This window comes from Aquila chrysaetos, chromosome 5 (assembly GCF_900496995.4).
Source record: "Aquila chrysaetos chrysaetos chromosome 5, bAquChr1.4, whole genome shotgun sequence".
In the NCBI taxonomy this organism is placed as follows: domain Eukaryota; kingdom Metazoa; phylum Chordata; class Aves; order Accipitriformes; family Accipitridae; genus Aquila; species Aquila chrysaetos.
The window spans coordinates 74,970,682-74,989,282 of record NC_044008.1 but is presented as its reverse complement, the minus strand read 5'-3'; the positions used below and the strand labels follow the sequence as shown (position 1 = coordinate 74,989,282).

General features: G+C 66.4%; 2 protein-coding genes across 3 annotated transcripts in view; both read left to right on the top strand.

The window, feature by feature from the left end:
* SDK2 (sidekick cell adhesion molecule 2) overlaps positions 1 to 4,161 on the top strand; it is a 51,287-nt gene extending 47,126 nt beyond the window's left edge. Inside the window, 4 exon segments of the mRNA XM_030013828.2 lie at positions 248 to 388; positions 1,048 to 1,186; positions 1,491 to 1,617; positions 2,706 to 4,161. Coding sequence (XP_029869688.1) covers positions 248 to 388; positions 1,048 to 1,186; positions 1,491 to 1,617; positions 2,706 to 3,059 — 761 coding nt within the window. The 3' untranslated portion in view covers positions 3,060 to 4,161.
* A 5,517-nt stretch (positions 4,162 to 9,678) lies between these two features.
* CDC42EP4 (CDC42 effector protein 4) lies at positions 9,679 to 17,267 on the top strand. Of its 2 annotated transcripts, none has more exons than XM_030016224.1 (2): positions 9,679 to 9,786; positions 15,272 to 17,267. In XM_030016224.1, the coding sequence occupies exon 2, from the start codon at positions 15,409 to 15,411 to the stop codon at positions 16,342 to 16,344; it is 936 nt and encodes a 311-aa protein (XP_029872084.1). In that variant the 5' UTR covers positions 9,679 to 9,786; positions 15,272 to 15,408; the 3' UTR covers positions 16,345 to 17,267. The 2 variants fall into 2 exon arrangements, with proteins under 2 accessions (XP_029872084.1, XP_029872085.1); XM_030016225.1 differs by lacking the exon at positions 9,679 to 9,786 and adding an exon at positions 14,982 to 15,004.
* Positions 17,268 to 18,601: the final 1,334 nt, after the last annotated feature.

The window sequence follows — 18,601 nt, the reverse complement described above, 5'->3', positions numbered from 1 at the left end:
CCATCACTGAAACCATCTCCCTGACCCTGCCTGGCTCCTACAGAGCCCCAGCTCTTGCTGCCAGCAGCTTCTGCCAGCACTCCACTTGCAAAGCCTCCTGCTATCCCCCTTTAACTCCCTCCCTCACGTGGATCCAGGTCTCACAAAGTTCCCCAAGGAGACTCCATGCCCTGCAGCGGGGTCTACCCACCCATACTGGTTTGCCCCCCATGCCTGTCCCCCTCTGATCCTCCCTGCTGTGCCCCAGCCCAGAAAGCCAACCCGTTCTATGAGGAGTGGTGGTTCCTGGTGGTCATCGCCCTGGTGGGGCTCATCTTCATCCTCCTGCTCGTCTTTGTGCTCATCATCCGCGGGCAGAGCAAGAAGTACGCCAAGAAGTCAGACTCAGGTGAGTGCTGGGGATGTGGTGGGTGGTGATGGGACCCTCTGGGGTGCCTGCTGGGGGATGCAGAGCCCCAATCCCATAGGAGCCTCTCCGAGGCCTCCCTGCCTGCCTTTGGGGTCTGAGCGGGGTGGTGGGAGCCTGCCTCGGGGCACGGCTCCTCCAGAGACTCGGTGATATCCGATAAAGATGCTGTGGGCTTCCCGGAGAGCACTGGGAGCTAGAGATTAAATAAGTGACTTGTCCCGCTGTCAGCTGCAGAGGCAGGGCAGCCCGGGGGCTCGGCAGAGGTCATTGGGATTAGTCAAACACAGCTCTGTTTTCTTAGCTGTATCAAGGGCTCAAATTGTGGGGAAAATCCAGACCTCCTCGTTAAGCAAACAGTGCCGCTGAGCTGGGAGCCAGAGGCGGTGGGGCAGGTCAGGGTATGAGCCGAGGCGGGCAGGGCTCGGCACGGCCGGCGGCGCTGGGCACGGGGCTGATGCGTGGCCGATGCCCCCGGACTGGCACATCGTGGGCATCCCCAGGCTTTGGTCTGTCCAACGCTGGAGCTGGCACAACCCTCCCTGGGCCATTCCCTGGGCCCCCCCTGTGCAAGGTCCAGGCCCCTCCATGCTGTGCTGCCCGGGGAGGGTCTGGGGAAGGCTGAGCATCCCATCCCGCAGGGAACGGTTCCAAGGCGACCGCCCTGAGCCACGGCGAGATGGTGAGCCTGGACGAAGGCAGCTTCCCCGCCTTGGAGCTCAACAACCGGCGGCTCTCCGTCAAGAACTCCTTCTGCCGGAAGAATGGCATCTACACCCGGTAGGAACCCCTCGCCGCAGCCCCTTCCCCGGGCGGGGAGGGGGAGTTTTTCTGATGTCGTGCCTGTCCCTCCATCATGCACTCGCTGTGGGATGGGCACAGGGCTGGGGAAGGCTGGCGCCTGATGTGCCAGGATGCTGAACAGCCTGAAAAGCTGGGAATGGACCATAGGCAGGGTCCTTGGTGGGGGCTCAGCACGGCTTAGGGGGTGGTCCCCGCGCCTGCCCCGGGGCTCGGCTGGGCTCATCGCTGTGTGGCGCAGCCCCAATGGGGGACCCACGCTGAGCACCCACTTCTCCCCAAGGTCCCCGCCACGGCCCAGCCCCGGCAGCCTCCACTACTCGGACGAGGACGTGACCAAGTACAACGACCTGATCCCCGCCGAGAGCAGCAGCCTGACGGAGAAGCCCTCCGAGGTCTCCGACTCTCAGGTGACCGCCCGGGGCTGCCCATGGGGACGGGGACCTTGGAGAGGATGGACGGTGCTGGGAGCTCTCCCTGAGCATCACCCCTGCCCTCTGCCCACCACGAAGCAGGTCCCGGTGCGCATTTGGGAAAAGCAATGCCGGTCCCTCTCTCCTACCCCGTCCTGCTTTTTAGGCAGCAGCATCCCCCATGGGTTCGTGGCACGGAGCCAGAGCGAAGCTGGCACAGCCCCCAGCCCGTGTGTAGCCCCCAGCCCCGGGGCTGCCGAGGACAGGGGACGGGAGGGCAGCGGGCTTGGGGACTGTCCCGCTGCCCGGTCGCTGGTGGCAACGGCCGCGGCTCTGCCAACCCCGCAAAATGGCACCTTTGTCTCCTCCCGGAGAAACGGGCAGCTGTGGCCGGGCAGGAGCGTGGCCGCGGGCAGCTCCTCAGGCAGGCAGCTCCGGGGAGGCCATGGGAGCGTTGCCCCCGGGACGGATGCTGGGCGGCATCTGAAAAGACGAGGCTGAAGCCCAGGGGAAGGTCCCGGGGGTCCCCGCGGCTGTCACCGAGCAGGAGGGGGATCGGCCCCAGGGGGGCCCCCGGTCATTGCCTACGCCGGCTGTTTCTTTTGCCTTTGCGCGGCAGATGCCGGCTCCGCTCCCTCTTGCCTGAGCGAGGCTCGAGTGGCTTTTGAGGAGCTGTGAAGAGCGGCGGGAGCTGGCGCTGGCTCGGAGCAGCTTCCCCACCGCCCTCAATGGGCCCTTTGTGCACGGCCAGGGGAAGCTGAATCCAATTACTGCCAGCGGGCAGGCAGGGCCGCCAGCACCCGCCTCCCAAAAACACCCTCCCCGTCAGCCCGGGGGCATCACTGCCTCGGGGACCCCCCCCAGGAGCCCCAGGACCCTGCAGCCCTTTCGTATGAGGTTTTATTTTGCTTTAGCAAGAGGCAGAAACACCCCAGCGGTGCTGCAGCCGTCCCAGCCCCTAAAGTCTTTTTGGGATGTGCTTGCCAGCATCCCCAAAAAAGCAGTGGGAAGGGTCACCCTATTTTGGGGGCTGGTGGGTGATGCCCCCCCACCTCATGCTCACCTCCCCATCCTGTTCTTTTTAGGGCAGCGACAGCGAGTACGAGGTGGACCCCGGCCACCAGAAAGCCCACTCCTTCGTCAACCACTACATCAGCGACCCTACCTACTACAACTCGTGGCGGCGGCAGCAGAAGGGCATCTCGCGGGCGCAGGCGTACAGCTACACCGAGAGCGACTCGGGGGAGCCCGACCACGCGCCCCTCTCCAACAGTACCTCCACGCAGCAGGGCAGCCTCTTCCGCCCCAAAGCCAGCAGGACTCCCACCCCCCAGACCCCCGGCAATCCCCCCAGCCAGCCCGGTACACTCTACCGTCCACCCAGTAGCCTGGCCCCTGGCTCCAGAGCCCCCATCGCTGGATTTTCTTCTTTTGTTTGATATTTAAACAGAAGCAAAAACAAACAGGAGGAAAAACAAACAAAAAAAAACATTAAAAAAAAAAGAAAAAAAAAAGAAAAGCCCCAAGAAATTAAGAAAAAAGAAAAAAGTGGCAAGGGGGAGAAGAGGAGGAGGAAGCAGAGAGGCCGAAGGGCCTTGGGGATGGCAGCAGTACCGTGGCGGGCAGCGGCCTCAGGCTCGGCGCTCCAACGCTCCGACGGGTGTTTCGCTTTCTCAGCAGTACCGGAGCAGAATGCCGAGCGCCTTCCCTGGGGCTAGGGAAAAAAAAACCCAGCTCCTCTTTTTGGCCAAAGCTTTCTGCGTTACGGACTCCTCAGCCGAGCTGGGGCTGGAGGGCTCGGGGTGCCGGCAGGATTGCACCGGACTTTGCCCTTGCCACCTGCCGTGGCTGCCCCTGAGCTGCTGACGGGGGTCCCATGGGAGCTGCCGGGCTGGGTGCAGGGGCTCTCGCTGTGCCAAACCCCGGTCCCTCCGCCAGCCTCCGCTTCTGGCTCCCCCAGGACCTGGGGACAAGCGGTGACAGAGACCCCCCCCGACTGCAGAGGAGAAGAGGAGCTCTGCTGATCTTAAAAGCACTGGCCAGGAAACCCCCACCCTGGATCCGCCAGCCTTTGGGAGAAGGGGGCAGCCACTGTGCTGGGAACCCAGGGGCAATTAATTCCTCCCCTCATTTGTCCCTGGCCCAGCACAGCCCCCCCACCCCCAGGAGAAGCCAGGACTTAAACCCCAGGAGAGCCCCACCGGGGTGCATGAGGTGCTGATGTCCCCGCTGATTTTGCACCCCGGAGCCGTGCAGAGGCTCTGGCGAGGGCTCAGACGGGGCGATGCGGCGACCGTAACCACCCCTTTGCATTTCTGGTGGTTTGGGTTTTTTTTTTTTTAATGGGGTTTTGTGCAGAGACCTGGGAGCACGAGGGGGCAGCGATGCCCCAGGGCGGGGGGCTACAGGGCCGTGGCCGTGTTGGTGGTCTCTGCATGGCAAAACCCCCGCAGTGCCTACCGGTGAGCCAGGCACCAGCCCGGCGGGGCCGTGGCGCCCGGGCTGAGCCGAGGGAGATGCCAATAAACAGCCTGAGGATCAGCCGGTCTCGCCTCTCTGTCACCCTGCTGCGTCGGAGAAGGGGCTGGTGGGATGCGTCCGTCTGTCCTGCTGCCCTGGCCGGGCTTGGGTCGGCCCTATGGCACTGGGGAAGGAGCCGGGCAGAGGGTGCCAGAGGCTGCGGTGCCGGGATAGGGTCCAGAACAGTGCGGGGAGCCGTGATGGCCGTGTTTCCATCCCAGTGGGGTCTGTAGCTGGAGGAAAACAGGACCTGGTGGTGGGACAGGGGAGGAGGGAGGTGACCCCACTGCACTGGGTGCTTTCAGCATCACCAGCAGCAGTCCAACATCACCAGCAGCAGTCCCGCATCACCAGCAGCAGTCCCGCATCACCAGCAGCAGTCCCGCATCACCAGCGCCAGGGATTTCTCCTGGGGCGGTTTGCAGCCACCCTTGCCGTCACGGGTGCGGGCTGCTCTGCCCTTCAAGCCTGGCAGGAAAATCCAGGTGATGTGCTCGGGTTTCATCGCCTTCACCCCTCTGGCAGCAAACAGCATGGCTCTGGAGCCAAGGGCTGGGGAAAGCTCAGCCTGCCGACAGCGCTAGCAAAGCACCGGCCCCCGCTTCCTTGGCCGGGGGCTGTTCCCTCGCCGGGGGCTACCAGGACTGGGGGCTGTGGGGTCTGCACAGCCTCTTGCCGCAGGACCCCGCGGAGGGCTCGGACCCCCTTGCGGGCACATGCCCGGACCCTCACCCCAGCGTGGGGAAGGGTCTGGGGCTGCCAGAGGGAGCGTTTTGCAGGTGCTGCATTGGGGAAAGAGTTGGAGCTGGGGGGGCGGGGTGCGACCCAGTGCCGCAGCCCCCTTCGCCCATCCCGTGGGCTGGGGAGAAACGGGAGGGATGCTGCGGTGGCCGCCGATGGAAAAGCCGTCCCCGCCTTGGCACATCGCCGCGAGCAGAGGGCATTTCTGGCAGGTGACTCATCTGACCTACTTGGGAGCTGGCGCCGAAGGGAGCGCAGCACCCAAGGGTGCCCGTCCTGTCCCTGGGCAGCGGAGAGAGCCCCGATGCTCCGCTGGGATGGAGATGTTTTGCACGGGGGCAGTCGGGGAGGGGGTCTGCGTTTGGCCGGCCAAATCCTGCCCCTCGTTTGCAGCCCAGCTCCAGCCCCAGGCGTCCCGGCTTGTGCAAGAGAGACCTTCCTCCCACCGCGACAGCCGCCAGTGACGCGGGGCAGAGCAGGTCTGAGGAGTCGAGCAACACAGGCGAGTTCCCCGTGCAAGGCGTGCTCCCCGTGCGAGGGACTCTCCCCGCGCGAGGGATGCTCCCCTCCGGCGCGGGGCATGTGCCGGCCCCTGTGAGCAGCAATGACCCACCGACGCGGTCCCTGGATGTGTCCCCCACTGCAGGGACAGTGGGATGCAGGTCCCAGGAGTCTCCTGCGTGGGGTCTGCGTGTGCCCCCCGGCACGGCGGTGTGCCGCAGCCCCGGCAGCCGAGGCAGAGCAGAGCCCAGGCCCCGCTCGCCGTCCCTGGCCATGAGGAGAGGAGAAGCCAGAGGGTGCAGCAACGTCTGCGGCAGGTTTGGACCTGTGCCGTGCCGGGAGGTGAAGCCACCGGTGTGGCTGTGGCCGGAGGACCTGGGGCCCTGTGGCAGCGAAGCCAAGGCGATCCCTTTCTGCTCGTGGTTTCCCACAGCTGAAGGATGCAGCACCTGAGGAACTGGCGGATCCCACATCCCACTGCGGCTGTGGGTTCGCTCTCTGCTCACCAGGGAACCTCCTCAGGACGGTCCGGGAGCTGCGCAGGACACAAAGCCCAGTATGGGCACAGCAGAGGTGGGCTGAGTACCAGCGGCACTAGCGGGAGCTCTCGCTCACCTGTACTGCCTCAGTTTCCCCACGGCACAGATGCAACCGGACCGGCTGGGCTCCTGCGGGAAGATGCCGTGCTCCCTGCTGAGCACAGCCACCTCTCTCCCACCTTGGCTTTCACCACGCTGCTGCCACAACCGGCTTTTTCCAAAAGTCCCTCCAGGCAGGTCTGAGCTGCCCGTGCCCAGCCCCGCTGCTGCCTGCGCTGCCGGCTCTCCAGGCTGCTCTGTGCAGCAGACAGGCAGGGCGAGCTGTCGGTAGCAATTAGTCCCCGGGGACCGAATTGGCCTTGACGTACCTCTCGACTGTGGCTCGGCGGTGGCCTGCGGTTCTCCCAAGGGCAGAACACCGCTTGCTTAGCAGGGCTGGGCGAGCCAAAGCAGGGCAGAGGGGAGAAGCTGTACCCTCAGACCTTGCCGTGCGGACGGGGCAGCACTGGAGCAGTACCGGCTCGCTGCCCTCGATGCGATGGAGAGAAGTTTACGTGCCAGAAATGGGGGTTGTGACCTGTAAAGCTGGGCTGAATTCCGTGATTTATTTTTATTTATTTATTTTAGCTGAAGCGGTGTTGGTGTTGGAGGAGTCAGGTAGTAACAGTTTATTTTCCAGGTTGAGATTAGATCAAGCAAGGAGTAACCAGAGCAAAGAGAACTGCTCGGTGTGCAGAGGAGGAGAAGCAGCCCTGCAGCCCGGGCTTACCCTTTCCTCCAGATTTCCCGATTCCCCGCCAGCTCCCGGGGCAGAGCCGAGTGTCCCCACCTTTCCATTGCCTTGGGCTGCGGGGACAGGGACAGCCCCTCCTGCCACGCTGGGAGCTAGACGGGACTCGGCGCATCCTCAGAGCCCCACGTGCCCCAGGCCCTGCCGCCTCCTGCGCCGTGCCAGGCTGCGAAGCCGGCGGCACGGGCAGAGCTGCCGGCAGCAGGGACGGCAGCGGAGCCTTCCCGGGGCGGCGGGGAGAGGAAAGCGGCGGAGAGGACGGACCCAGGTCTGTGCACCCTGTCCCGCGGGCGTGGGTGCCCGCTTCACGCCGTGGCACCCCATCCGAAGGGGTCCCTGCGCCGAAACTGTTGCCAGGGCAGGGGGTTTCCACGGGCGCTGCCGGCCACGGTGGGTCCCTGCAGCGGCCACGCTCCAGGTGGGATCCCCTTGGGGGAAGCTGGGGTGGCTGCATTGTGGCCGGGCAGTGGGTTCCCGGGTGGGCAGCGGGTTCTGCGAGCCTGTTTCCTGGCACTGCCGGCCAGGGGAGCGTGCCGGGTGGGAAAGGCGAGCGGATGCAGGGAGAGCTCGCCCGTGGCAGGCTCCGACCTGCGCACAGCTTGTCCTGGAGCTCACCCGTGCACCCACGGGTGCCAGCGGTGAGCGGGCTGTGTGGTTCTGCCGGGGTGCGCCGGTTAACCGCTCATCCCATGGCGAAAGGCACGGGGAAGGGGTGAAACCCCACGTCTGTGGGTGCAAGCTGGTGTCCGTGGGGTTGGCGGGGGCTACTGGGGAGGTGTCTGGCAGCAACCAGCACTGGGCCCGGGAGCTGGAGGGGTTGAGAGGGGCCGGGGGGGCAATGCCCCATTCCCAGCACCCTGGGGTGTCCGGACAGTGATCCCCATGCCCTGCTGCAGCACCGAGGCTTGGGGAATGCACCCGGCTCGCCCGGCAGCATCTCCTGCACGGCCGAGGCTGTGTCGGCAGACAAAGCTGGCAGGCGCTGGCGGCAGGAGGAGGGGACGGGGCTGCCGGGAAACTCGGGCGCTTCTCCCTGCCCTGCTTTTCAAAGTGCTTTTCAAGCCTTTTCTTTTTTTCTTCTCTGCTTTCAAAAGCTGCTGAGAAGCAGTAAAAGGAACCGGTGACGGGTTCAGCAAGGGTGGGAGCGATGCAGCCACCCGCTCCCTGATCCCGAGCCTCCCAGCACCCTGACCTCGCTGCCATCTCCCCAAGGCCGGATCCAGCCCCAGGGCTCTGCGTTGCCCAAGCTGCCGCGGAGGAGAGAGGAAAGGGCCCATCTCTCCCAGGCAGTTTTTCAAGTTGAGTGGGTGCCTGCTCTTCCCAGCCAGAGTTAGGCCAGCCCGCAGGAGCCTTCCCCGTCAGGTCCCACCAGCCAGCTGATGTTAATCCCTCCTGACTGCGCTGTCTCAGCCAGCGCCGTGCTCCTGTGACAACATCAGGTGAGGCGAGCAGCGCCGTGCCGGTCTTCAATTAAGGCGCGCTGGCCCCACGCGAGAGGGTAGAGCTGTTGGTGGGGGCTCTGGCAAACCCTCCTCCTCTTCCTCACCCACCGACAAACCACCGTTGCATCCAGCGGTGGCTCCCAGGGGACCCCTGCTCAACCGTGGGCACGGGGGTTTTGCCTCCTGCCTCAGTTTCCCCATATGGAAAGCAAGGAAAATAAAATTTGCCAAACAAATCGGCTGTGAAAATGGCACTGGTGTGGGCCGAGGAAGCAGCACAGCCTGGGAAGCAGACTGCAGGCACCGGTGGAGGCGGGGTTGTGCCGGACACCCAGGCTGCGGGCAGAGGCCGTGCCCTGGGTGGTTTGGCCCCGTTGCTCAGTCTGGCAGAGCCTCTCTGCCGTGCCAATCCCAGCATCTCTGCAGTGCCAGGCTCGCCCCTGCTGCCCGCAGCAGCGGCGGCTCCGTGGTTATGCGGCGAGCGGCCTCCTGCCCTTCCCACGGAGAGAAGTGTCTGCACCCGATGAGCCAGCAAAATGCCCGGTGATGCCCGGCCACGGCCGCCGCCGGTGGCCACGGCCCCCGGGCTGGTGCCACTAAGCCTGGGGAACGCAGCTCCTTGCACCGGTGACATGAGAAATCTTTGTCCCCCCCACAGCATCGTGCCCCAGGACCGGAGTCCCCGGGGTTGCACGTCTGGGGCATGCCGGGACCCCACTCACCGCCCCCCTGCACCCCAGCCTGGCTCCCCCCCCGCAGAGATGCCAGACACTCTGGAATATGCAAGAAACGCTGCATTAGGCAGATTCGGGATAATCTCATCTCTCCCGCCTCTTTTCTCCCACAAAGGTCTCGCCTTAATCCCCGAGAGCGGCTGTGCAGCCCTGCACTCTCCCTTTCAGCACATCGCCAGCGCCGGGGCGGCCGGGGTGCCCCCCGCCACCGCGTCCTGGCCACGGACCACCCAACCGCCCCGCGGCCCTGGAGGGGCCTGGCGGCCCCCCGAGGGGGACGGAGCAGCGGGACTGGCTGGGGACAGAGAGCTGGGGGGGCGGTGGAGGGTGAGGGTGGGTGCTGCAGCCTCGCGGGTGTCACGGTCACGAGTGGAACAGGGACACTGCTGCTGCCCCGGGGCTGAACCCGCCTCCTCTTGGCAGCTCAGTTCAGCTTTTAATTCCCTTTAATTAATTAGAGTCGGACACCTCCCACCTCCTCAACCCCCGGCCGCTCAGCCGGGGGTGCAACCAGCCCCCGCTCTGCCCACGGGAACCCCACTCGGGACCCCCCCCCCCCCGAGGGATCTGGGACCCCCCCCACCCTCGCGGATCCCTGCACCCCACCCAGGAGGGACCAGGACCCCACTCGGGTGGACACCCCCCCCCCCCCCGGGACGTGCCCGGGATCTCCCCCCCCCCCCCGGGCGGGGCCGCTCCTGGGAGAAGGTTCACCTCCCCCCGCCCCACTCGGGTTTGAATGGAGGGTGTGGGGTTGCCGCGTGACGTGGCGCGGCGCCATTGGTCCGGGCGGGGCGATGACATCATGCTCCGCCGCGGCGGTAGTGGAAGAGGGGGGGGGGACAGTTTTGCTCCGGCTCGGCTCGGCCATGGACCGGCGGCGGGTCCCGGGCGTTCAGGTGAGGGGCGGGGGTGGGTCCGGGGTACCGTGGGTGCTCGGTTCAGGACGTCACGGCACGGTTCGGTCGCGGAGGGGGGGCTGGAAGGCAGCCGGGCCCCAGCTCGGCTATTGTCCGGTGGCGGGCGGGGTCCCCGGGACTGCCCCGAACCCCGCTCCGGTTAGCGGGCCGGGGGCGGCGGTGATACATTCCCCCACCCCACCACCGGAACGTGGGGCCGGTCCTGAACGCGGGTGGGCGAAGGGGTTCACAGGGATACGGAGCCGTCTTTGCCCAGCGTGGGGGAAACCGGCCAGGCTCAGCCAGCCCCGGTGGCGATCGGTGGCCGCTCGCCCGCGGCTTCCCGACCGGGTTGGGGGGGTAGGGGGGGGTTAGTGGTGGTGGTGGTGGGGGTCTTTGCGGTGCACCGGAGCCGGCGGTGGGCGCAGCCGGGGCGGTGGCTGCCCGCGGCCCTTCTCGGAAAGGTTGATCCTCCCCTCGCTGGAGCGGGTCCAGCAGCACCCCTGGGCTGGCCGGGGCTGGGCGCAGGCGGGTGCTGAGTCAGAGCCGTCCGAAATCCCCCTCCAGCTCATCCTCCTGCAGCCTGGGACAGGGCTTCCCGGCCACCCGCCCCCCCCCCAAGCCTTCCCCTCTGACCCCCCCCCCCGCCCCAGCCAGCCCTCCAGCACTGCTCGCCATCCCTGGGGAGCACACGCCGGCTCCCGTGGGTGCCTTGGGGAGCAGGGACCTGCCCGGCTTTGCAAGCCTGGGCATGGGGCTGGCTCCCCAGCCCGCTCCGGTGCCGGGAGAGCCGGGGGCTGGTGGGCAGCGACCGCTCTTGGGGAGCTGGACTCAGCCCTCGCCGCCCTGGTTTGACCCCGGCGGCAGCAGCGTTAAGTATAGATGTTTCCGAGTGCCGAATATATAGATCAGGAGTTGGGATCGTTAGCAGTCTGGGGGAGAAACTGAGGCAGGGAGTGAGGTAACGAAGGGAGCGCAGGTCTCTGCACCCCGGGACGGGGCTTCCTCCCGAGCTGGGCTCACAGTAAACAAGTCTGTTTTGGACGCAGCTCCCTCGGAGACCATGGAGCGAATCCAGCTGAGGTTTAGCACCGAGGAAGTTCACTGGGTTTAGGTCCCTGGCGGGGGGGTGGGGGGAAGAGTAAGGTTGGCCCCAAATCCCCATCGCCGGGGCCAGCCGCCTGACACTGTGCCACGGGCTGACCCGGCAGTGGGGCTCCCTCCACGGCCCCGATGGGCAGCCACACGCCGATGCCCGCAGGCAGCCCCGCTGCCGGCAGCGTTGTGCTGACCGTGGCGGTATCTCCCTTTGTTCCCTGGGTTTTGTCGCGAGCGCAAACAGCCACCGCGGTCGTGGGCCCCCCGAGCCGGCCGGCTGCGGGGTGCCGGGTCCTGCCGGCAGGTAGGGTGCCGTGGCCAAGCCGTGGGAAGCCTGGCTGTTTACTTCCCATCCGCCCCAGCGAAACCACAGGAATTTGGAGCCTGGTGGAGGTCGGGAGGTCTGTTTAGCCCCGGTATCCTGTCGGACCCCGGCCAGCCCCTGTTGTTGTGAGAGACGGAGCCAGGGCCAGCGAGGAGATAACCTTTCCCCCCGGAAACGTCCCCTGCTCGCCCTGGAGAGCCGCAGGCTGGTTCGTGTCCCCGTAGCAGGAGGATTTATGGTCCTGTGCGTGTTCTGGCTTGTCCTGCCAATAGTTCCTCGCTGAACTCTGGCTAGCTCCTGGTCGTCGGCAGTCCCTCCGGGAACGCTGCTCTGCTTTTGGCACCGGCGTGCCGGCGTTGGGACGGCGAGTTCCCCAGCTTGGCGCTGATCAGCGTGCCGATAGCCCTGGCGAGAGCCGAGCTTTGCCTCCCACCCCGGCGAGCCGTCTCGCCGGCCCCGGCTCTGACGCTCGCTGCCGGCTGCCTTTCCACTTCCAGAGTCGCTGCCGGGGCTGCTCCACGCATCCCATGCCACGACTGCAACGGCGTCCCGATGCCAGGGACAGGACCAGACCTGTCACCCGCGCCGGGGAGGAGGCGGTCACCGGGGCGCCTGGGCTGCCCGCACTAACAGGACTTTCTGCCCCCAGGCCCTGGGAAGACTCGCTGGGAAGCCCAATTTGAGGGTGTGACAGCGGGCCTGTCCCCTCCCGGGGCCGGCGGTGGCAAGGTGTGATCCGTGCCCTGTCTCCGGCAGCTGTCTGCCAGGCAGCAACATCAAAGGGCCGCATGAGCCGGATCCCCGAGGGGCAGCGCACCAGAAAGTGGGGCTGAGCAGCCGGTGTGTCCTCCCTGCTCGGTGTGCCGGTTCTCCCTGTCCCCAGGCGCCATGGGGGGACCCGACCGGTCCGGCACAGCCCCTGCCCCAGCGCCTGGCAGGGTGGGGAGAGCATCCTCTGATCTCTGGGCTGGAGGGCACTGCCTGGGGTGCTCTGCACGGCAAAGCCGGGGAGGCTCGTTTGGAGCCAGCCTGGCCGGCTGGGATGCTTTCCCCCTCTGCGGGTTTGGCTCTTCCAGCCCGTGAGCGGGACGAGCTGGGGGCAGGACGCGTGGGAGCGCGGCTGGACTCGGCGTTTCTCCTGTGCGCACCCATTCGCTGGCCTCTTTCTTTAAGCCACTTGTGCCTCTGGTCCCCGTGGGTGACTGGTGCTAAGTGGGATGAGTGGGATGGGGGGGATCTTGTGGGAAGCCTGCACCATCAGGGCACGTGGTCCCCCCTGCCTGCCCTGCACCCGGCCAGGGCTGTCCCACCCTCCACGCTGGCTGCAGGACCCTGCTGTCCTGCAAGCAGACACCCATTCGCAGGGGAAATCTTGTCCCTGGAGACCTGGGGCTCCCAATCCTCGGAGCTCGTGGTCCCAAAGGGCTGGGAGGGCAGGTGGGAAGCAGCGCGTGGTCTGTCGGTACGCTTTATCCTGCACTTGCAGGTCCCGTCCCCTCCCCTTTCCCCAAATCCCTGCTGGGACTTGGCGGTGCTCTGGGCTCGCTGCCCCAGGATGGGCAGCGCTGCCTGCCAGCCTGCCTGCAAAGTCTCTCGGGTTACAGAGCAGCTTTCCCTGGTAGGTAGCTGGAGAGGCGGTGGCGGCGAAGCTGCCCTGGCCTGGTTTCCTTTGTGAAAGCACCGGCAGCGGGAATGTCACAGGATCCGCTCTCCTCTCCGCAAGCAAGAAGAGTGAAAAAAAAAAAAGGGCTCTGTGTCCTGCTCCCCCGGGCAGGATGGGGCCAGCGGCCGGGTTGTGCGGGCAGCAGCATCCCGCCGTGCTGCCGTCATCTCTTGGGCTGAGCTGGGAGCGAAGCGCTGAGGGATGGGGGAGATTTTGGCTGCTACGAAAAGGCTTCGTGGGCAGGAGCGTCGAGGTGGGACACGGTGGCTTGTTTGGAGGCTGTGACGGTGATGGAGAGCTGCTGGCCGGGGAGGCTGCCGCGGCGCGCCGGTAACGCTCCAACCTCCCCGTGGCCCCTTTGCCGAGGCTTGCAAAGTATCTCACAAATGCTGAACTTGGCCCCGAAATCTAAATACAAGGGAGGGACAGTCCCCAGATGGCCTAAATCAGCAGCACGGTTGCCTGGCCCAGCTGGGGAGCTCGCCGGGAGTGTTTGTTTTATGTAAAACCAAAGGCTGGAGGAATGCCGGCCTGAAAGGAGACCTTGCAAGGGGAAAATGTCTGTGCCATGCACACAGGCTCAGCTGGGCGTGCGTGAGATCCTGGCCAGAGGAGCGGGGCTCCGGCAAGCTGCTCCTCTGCATTCGGAGGGGGGGAAGAAGTCCACCCAGCTCCTGGTTTGAGGGTGCGGAGAAGACGAGATGGCTGTTCTGTCTCTTCCCCCAGCTGCTGGGGATAAACTGAGGGCTCCCTTGGCCGGAGCCCCCACGCACCGTCACATCCCCGGGGCTCTGCCGCAGCAGAGTCGGGCGGTCGCCCTGCCGAGAAGGGCTCGCCTCCGCGGGGTGGTGGGATCCTGCGCGGGGACGGATGGGGACCGGTGCCACCAGCACCGTGCCGTGCGGCGTGCCTGCCCTGGCCGGCCCCATATGGAAGCTGTGCATGGGAGGGCTGGGCACCGGGACTTTGCACCCGTGTGGGGTCAGAGTCCATCCTGCCTGCGCAGGACCGGATCGGCCGCAACCTGCCTGAGGCCCCGCTGCCGTGGCGGGGGACGGACGGGCATCGCAGGGCAGGTTTGGGAAGGGATAGGGGGGGCGGGAGCCCTCCCCTAGCTGTGCTGGGAGCTGTGGGGCAGACGCCGTGGTCCCCCGCGGTGTCCGGCTGAGCGGGTACAGGACCGGCTTGTGGCGGGACCGCGCTGCCGTCGCTGCCTGTGGTCAGCGGAGCCGTTCAGGTGCCCCCTGGGGCTGGGTGGGCAACGAGGGGGGACGTGGCCCCCACCTCGAGGCTCACTCAGAGGAGAGACGCCGGTCCCGTCCCCGTGCGTGTCACGGGGCCGCGGTGTCGCCGGCGGTGCCCGAAGGGAGGAAGCGGGCGGCCACAAGCCCTTCCTCCCCGGCAGCCTCTCCCGGGACCACCTGGGGCTGCCTGGCGCCAGGAGAAGGATGGGATGCGGTGACGTGGTCCGCTGTCCTCGTCCCCTCCTGCGTGGCCACGGGCGCTGGGCTGGACAGGTTGGCCGGTGGCACCGAGGTGGCCACGGGAAGGAGGAATGTTCCTCTCCACGTGCCGGTCAGCCGGGGCCCTTGTGATCTCCGCCGCCGCTGGAGTCACAGCGGCGACGGTGAGGTGGCCGGGGAGGGTGGGCACGGCCACGCGTGGGCTCAGCGCCGGGGTATAGCGAGGAGCGGCACGGGGGGCTTTGGGGTGCTCGAGGGCAGCAGCAGGGCTGCGCCCCCACGTCCCCATCCTGCCAAGCACGAAGGGGTACCCGCGGGGTCCCTGCCCGTCTCCGTCCCCCATCCCGGCTCCCCCCGGCACGCCGCTTGGCTGGCGGTGCCTCCCGGGGGCTCTACGCCCTCCGCGCACACTTCCTGCCGTCTGTTTCCAATTCCTCCTGGCGTCTGCTCCTCCCTGCTTTCTTCCAATTAAAAAAAAATAAAAAAAAATCCCAGGCATCTTCTCGGCGTGCGGCTCCCAGAGGCTCGAGCGCTGCCGTGCCCCGCTCCGGCAGGCTGGGGCTGCGTGGGGAGGGGATGGCGGGTGCCCGTGGCACCTCACATCTCTCTTTATGCCCGTTTACGTGGGGGACAGGGTTGGGGACTGTCCTGCAACACCCCCGTGCCCAGGTCTTTCTCTTGCGGTCCTTTCTGCATGTCTGCTCCATGGTTGGGGTCTGGGACCCGCTCGTTTGGGGGGTGAGGGGAGTTCAGGGGTGTTTGGGGACCCGTTCCCTGTGGAGCGATGCCCTGCGTGGAGGTTTTTCCCGGGGAGTGGAGCAGCTGGCGGGCATGGGGTCACATTCTGCAGCCTGGCAGGGTGAGGGCTGGCGTCGGCAGAGCCGTGGCCGTCTGCATCCTCAAAGCCTGACCGCGTCCCTCTCTCCTGTCCCCTAGGAGTGACCCGTCCGTGACGCCAGCGGGAGCCCAGCTGCAGAGAGCACCAAGCGTGAGCACCGGTCAGGTCCGTGGGACGCGCGGCTCCATCTTGGCCACCCCGGTGCAGCGCGGCGCAACCCCTCCCTGCCGCGGCGATGCCGATCCTCAAGCAACTCGTCTCCAACTCTGCCCACTCCAAGCGGCGCTCGCGGGCCGACCTGACGGCCGAAATGATCAGCGCGCCTCTGGGGGACTTTCGCCACACCATGCACGTGGGGCGAGCGGGGGACGCCTTTGGGGACACCTCCTTCCTCACCAGCAAGGCGGGGGAGCCGGGGCCAGAGGTTGGCGAAGAGCCGGGTGCCTCCAAACCCAGCCTGCTGTCCCGCCGCTTCCGCAGCAGCAAGCGCTCGCAGTCGGTGACGCGAGGTGACCGGCGGGACATGCTGGGTTCGCTGCGGGATTCGGCGCTCTTCGTGAAGAACGCCGTCTCCCTGCCCCAGCTCAACGAGAAGGAGGTGGACAGGAGCGCGGGGCAGCTGCCCAAGAGCCTCTCCTCCAGCCCCGTCAAGAAGCTGCCCGAGGAGGTGAGCCCCGAAGAGCAGCAGCGCCCGAACGGGGCGGCCGCCGGGCCGCTGAGTCCCGGCTTGGATGAGCGTGACTTCGGGGACATCACGGAGCTGCCCGTCGTGGTGGCCAAGAGCGGGGCGGGCATGAAACACGCCGAGTCCATCATGTCCTTCCACATCGACCTGGGGCCCTCCATGCTCGGGGACGTCCTCAGCATCATGGATAAGGAGCAGTGGGACCAGGATGAAGACCCCGAGGTAGAGGAGAGCCGCGAGGAGGAGGCGGATGCCGCCCTGCCCGGTTCCCCGGCGGCGGCGGCGGCAGCCCTGCCAAGCCAGAGCCCACCCCGCGGTGCCGGCGGCCGCTGCCCCAGGGACAGCAGTTCGGCATCCAGCTGCGCCTCGGGGCCGGAGGAGCGCAGCCCCGTTCCCGGGCCACCGAGCCAACGGGGGGGCCCCCCGAAACGCCCCGACAAGGAGTTCTCGTTCGCCGACGAAGACGATGACGAGATCAGAGTATAAAAGGCGGTCAGCCGAGCCAAGGGGTCTGGTTCTCATTTGCGGTTGCTTGGACACGGGGCCGAATAATCCCGGTGCTGCAACGGGTGGCACCGGGGAAGACTCAACTCCTCACTTGTTCCCTCTCCCCGTCGGACGTGCCGCGGCAGGACAGCGCTCTGCTCCTGGGGCCGGGGGCAGCTCCGATGCCTCTCGGTCCCCAGAGAGCTCCAGCACATCCCAGGAGGGGAAAGCAGACTTGATTTTGGTTCTTTCTGTTGGACGTTGGATGTTAGCTCTTTTCTTTTTTTTTTTCCCCCCCCCTGCCCATGTAAAGCATATAGGATCAAACAAGATGAGGCTTTGAAGTTTCAGCCCCTTTAGTAATATATGTATTTTTTTCCGCCGTACGGTTTTTACTGCTCTCTGATTTGTACTTAACTTTCTTTACTCTCGCTTTTGGTTTTAACCGAGGGGAGATTTCCCATGAGGAAGGACTTGGCTCTGGAGCACAGAAGGGGCCCGGGATCGTGGGCAGCTCCAGCTCCCCGGGTTTCTTGGGGACTTTCTGCAGCCTCCAGCCCCATGCCATGGTGGGGGCTTGCTCCCCAGCCCTCGGATGGATGGATGGATGGATGGATGGATCCATCCCAGGTGCTCGACCCTCCAAACAGCCTGGAGGTCACGGGGACGCCTCCTGGTCAGCCTTGGCACTGGCTGCTCCCGGGGATGCCGATGGGAGCGTGGGTTTGTCCCCCGTGGGAGGAACACCCGAGACCCCCCCGTGAGCCAGGGTGAGCCCCGGTGTCCTGCGTGCCGGGTGGCCGCCGTCACGGGGCTGGTCTGGCTGGGCAGTGCCGACACCGGCCCGGTGCGGGCGGTTGGAAGAGGAGGGTTTTATACCATGTATGTACAAATGCAAAGAATAAAAGGAAACGGTAGTGACAGCAGTGGCCTGACCTCCTGGGGGACGAGACGCTTGGGGACATGCGTGTTTGCGCCCTGCTGCACGAGTGGGGACTGGCTTTCTCCGTGCTGCCACCGTGCCCAGACCCTGTCCTGCTGCCTCCGCCGTCGCTGCCTGTCCCTGGCTGGAGTCCTGCCTGGCGGCTGGTCCCCTGGCCGGCGTTTCGGCACCCGCGGCGGCCGTACTTTATCTGCCCATCGCGCGGGGCTGCCTGCGGTGGGAGGAAGCGGGCGAGCTCCCGCTGTCCGGATCTGGCTCCGGGCTGGGACCCTCCGGCCAGGCTGGTTCCTGCCAAGGGACGGCTCTGCCAAAATTCCGCTCTCCTCCCCGCAGCCTCGCTCGCTCCCTGCCAGCCGGGCAGGAGGGGAAGGGGATGGCAGGGCAGGACTGGCTGTCCCCGCTCCCACGGGCTGGGGGCCAGGGCTGGGGTTGCTCTGGGTGCTCCCGGTCCCTTGGGGCTGCCGTGGCCCCCACCGAGCCCGGCGTGGTGAGCGGGGCAGGTTGCTCCCATCGCAGAGCTCGGCCCCTGGTGCAAGCGGGGCTGTGCCAGCGCTGGGGCTGCTTTCCCTTCCCCACTGATGGAGCTGGGCTGTGATGGGGCGAAGTGCCAGGAGCAGCCCCAGAGTCCTTCCCCGAGCGGGTGGAGAGCATGGTTCTGCTGGGAGCACCGGCTAGGTTCTCCTCACCGGTGATGGAGGGGGGAGGAAAGGATTTGGCCCCTCCAACATCTCCTGGCCCTAGGAAGGGGCTGGGTGTCCCTGTCCTCCTGGAGGGATCTTCCCTGGTGAAGCCGGTGGGAGCGGGCAAGTGCTGTGCCGCAGCGGGGACACAATGGGGTCCTGTGCGTGTGCCATGCCCGACACATCGCCCCGCGGCGTGGGACATTGGGCTATTGTCCGGGACGGGAGGGAGAACAACAGCAGCTGCAGCTGGTGGCTCTGAGCTCACCGGGCTGCCTCTGCCACGGTCACTGCAGCACAGCCCCCCTGCGCTGTGCCAGGGTCCCAGGGCCACTGTCCCCCGTCCCTGCTCTGAGCACTCGTCCCCTGAGCCCCAACGGTCCTGGTCGCTGCCTCCTGGGAGGTCACCAGGCTGCTGAGGGGGGGGGGGACCTGGCTCCTCTCGTCCCTTATGGATGCTCTGACACAAAGCAGTGGGGCAGGGCAGGTCACCGGGGTTTGCACCCCTTCCCCGGGACCCCCCTCGCTCCCCCGGGGTCTCGCTGGTGCTGCAGGGAGGGGAGAGGCCCTCGGGTGACCCAGCGCTGGCTGCCTGTGACCGTCACTTGGCAATCGCGATCATTGTGACGCCTGT

Coding starts and splice junctions, on each gene's coding strand:
- CDC42EP4 (XM_030016224.1), top strand. CDS start 15,409: ATGCCGATCCTCAAGCAACTCGTCTCCAACTCTGCCCACTCCAAGCGG.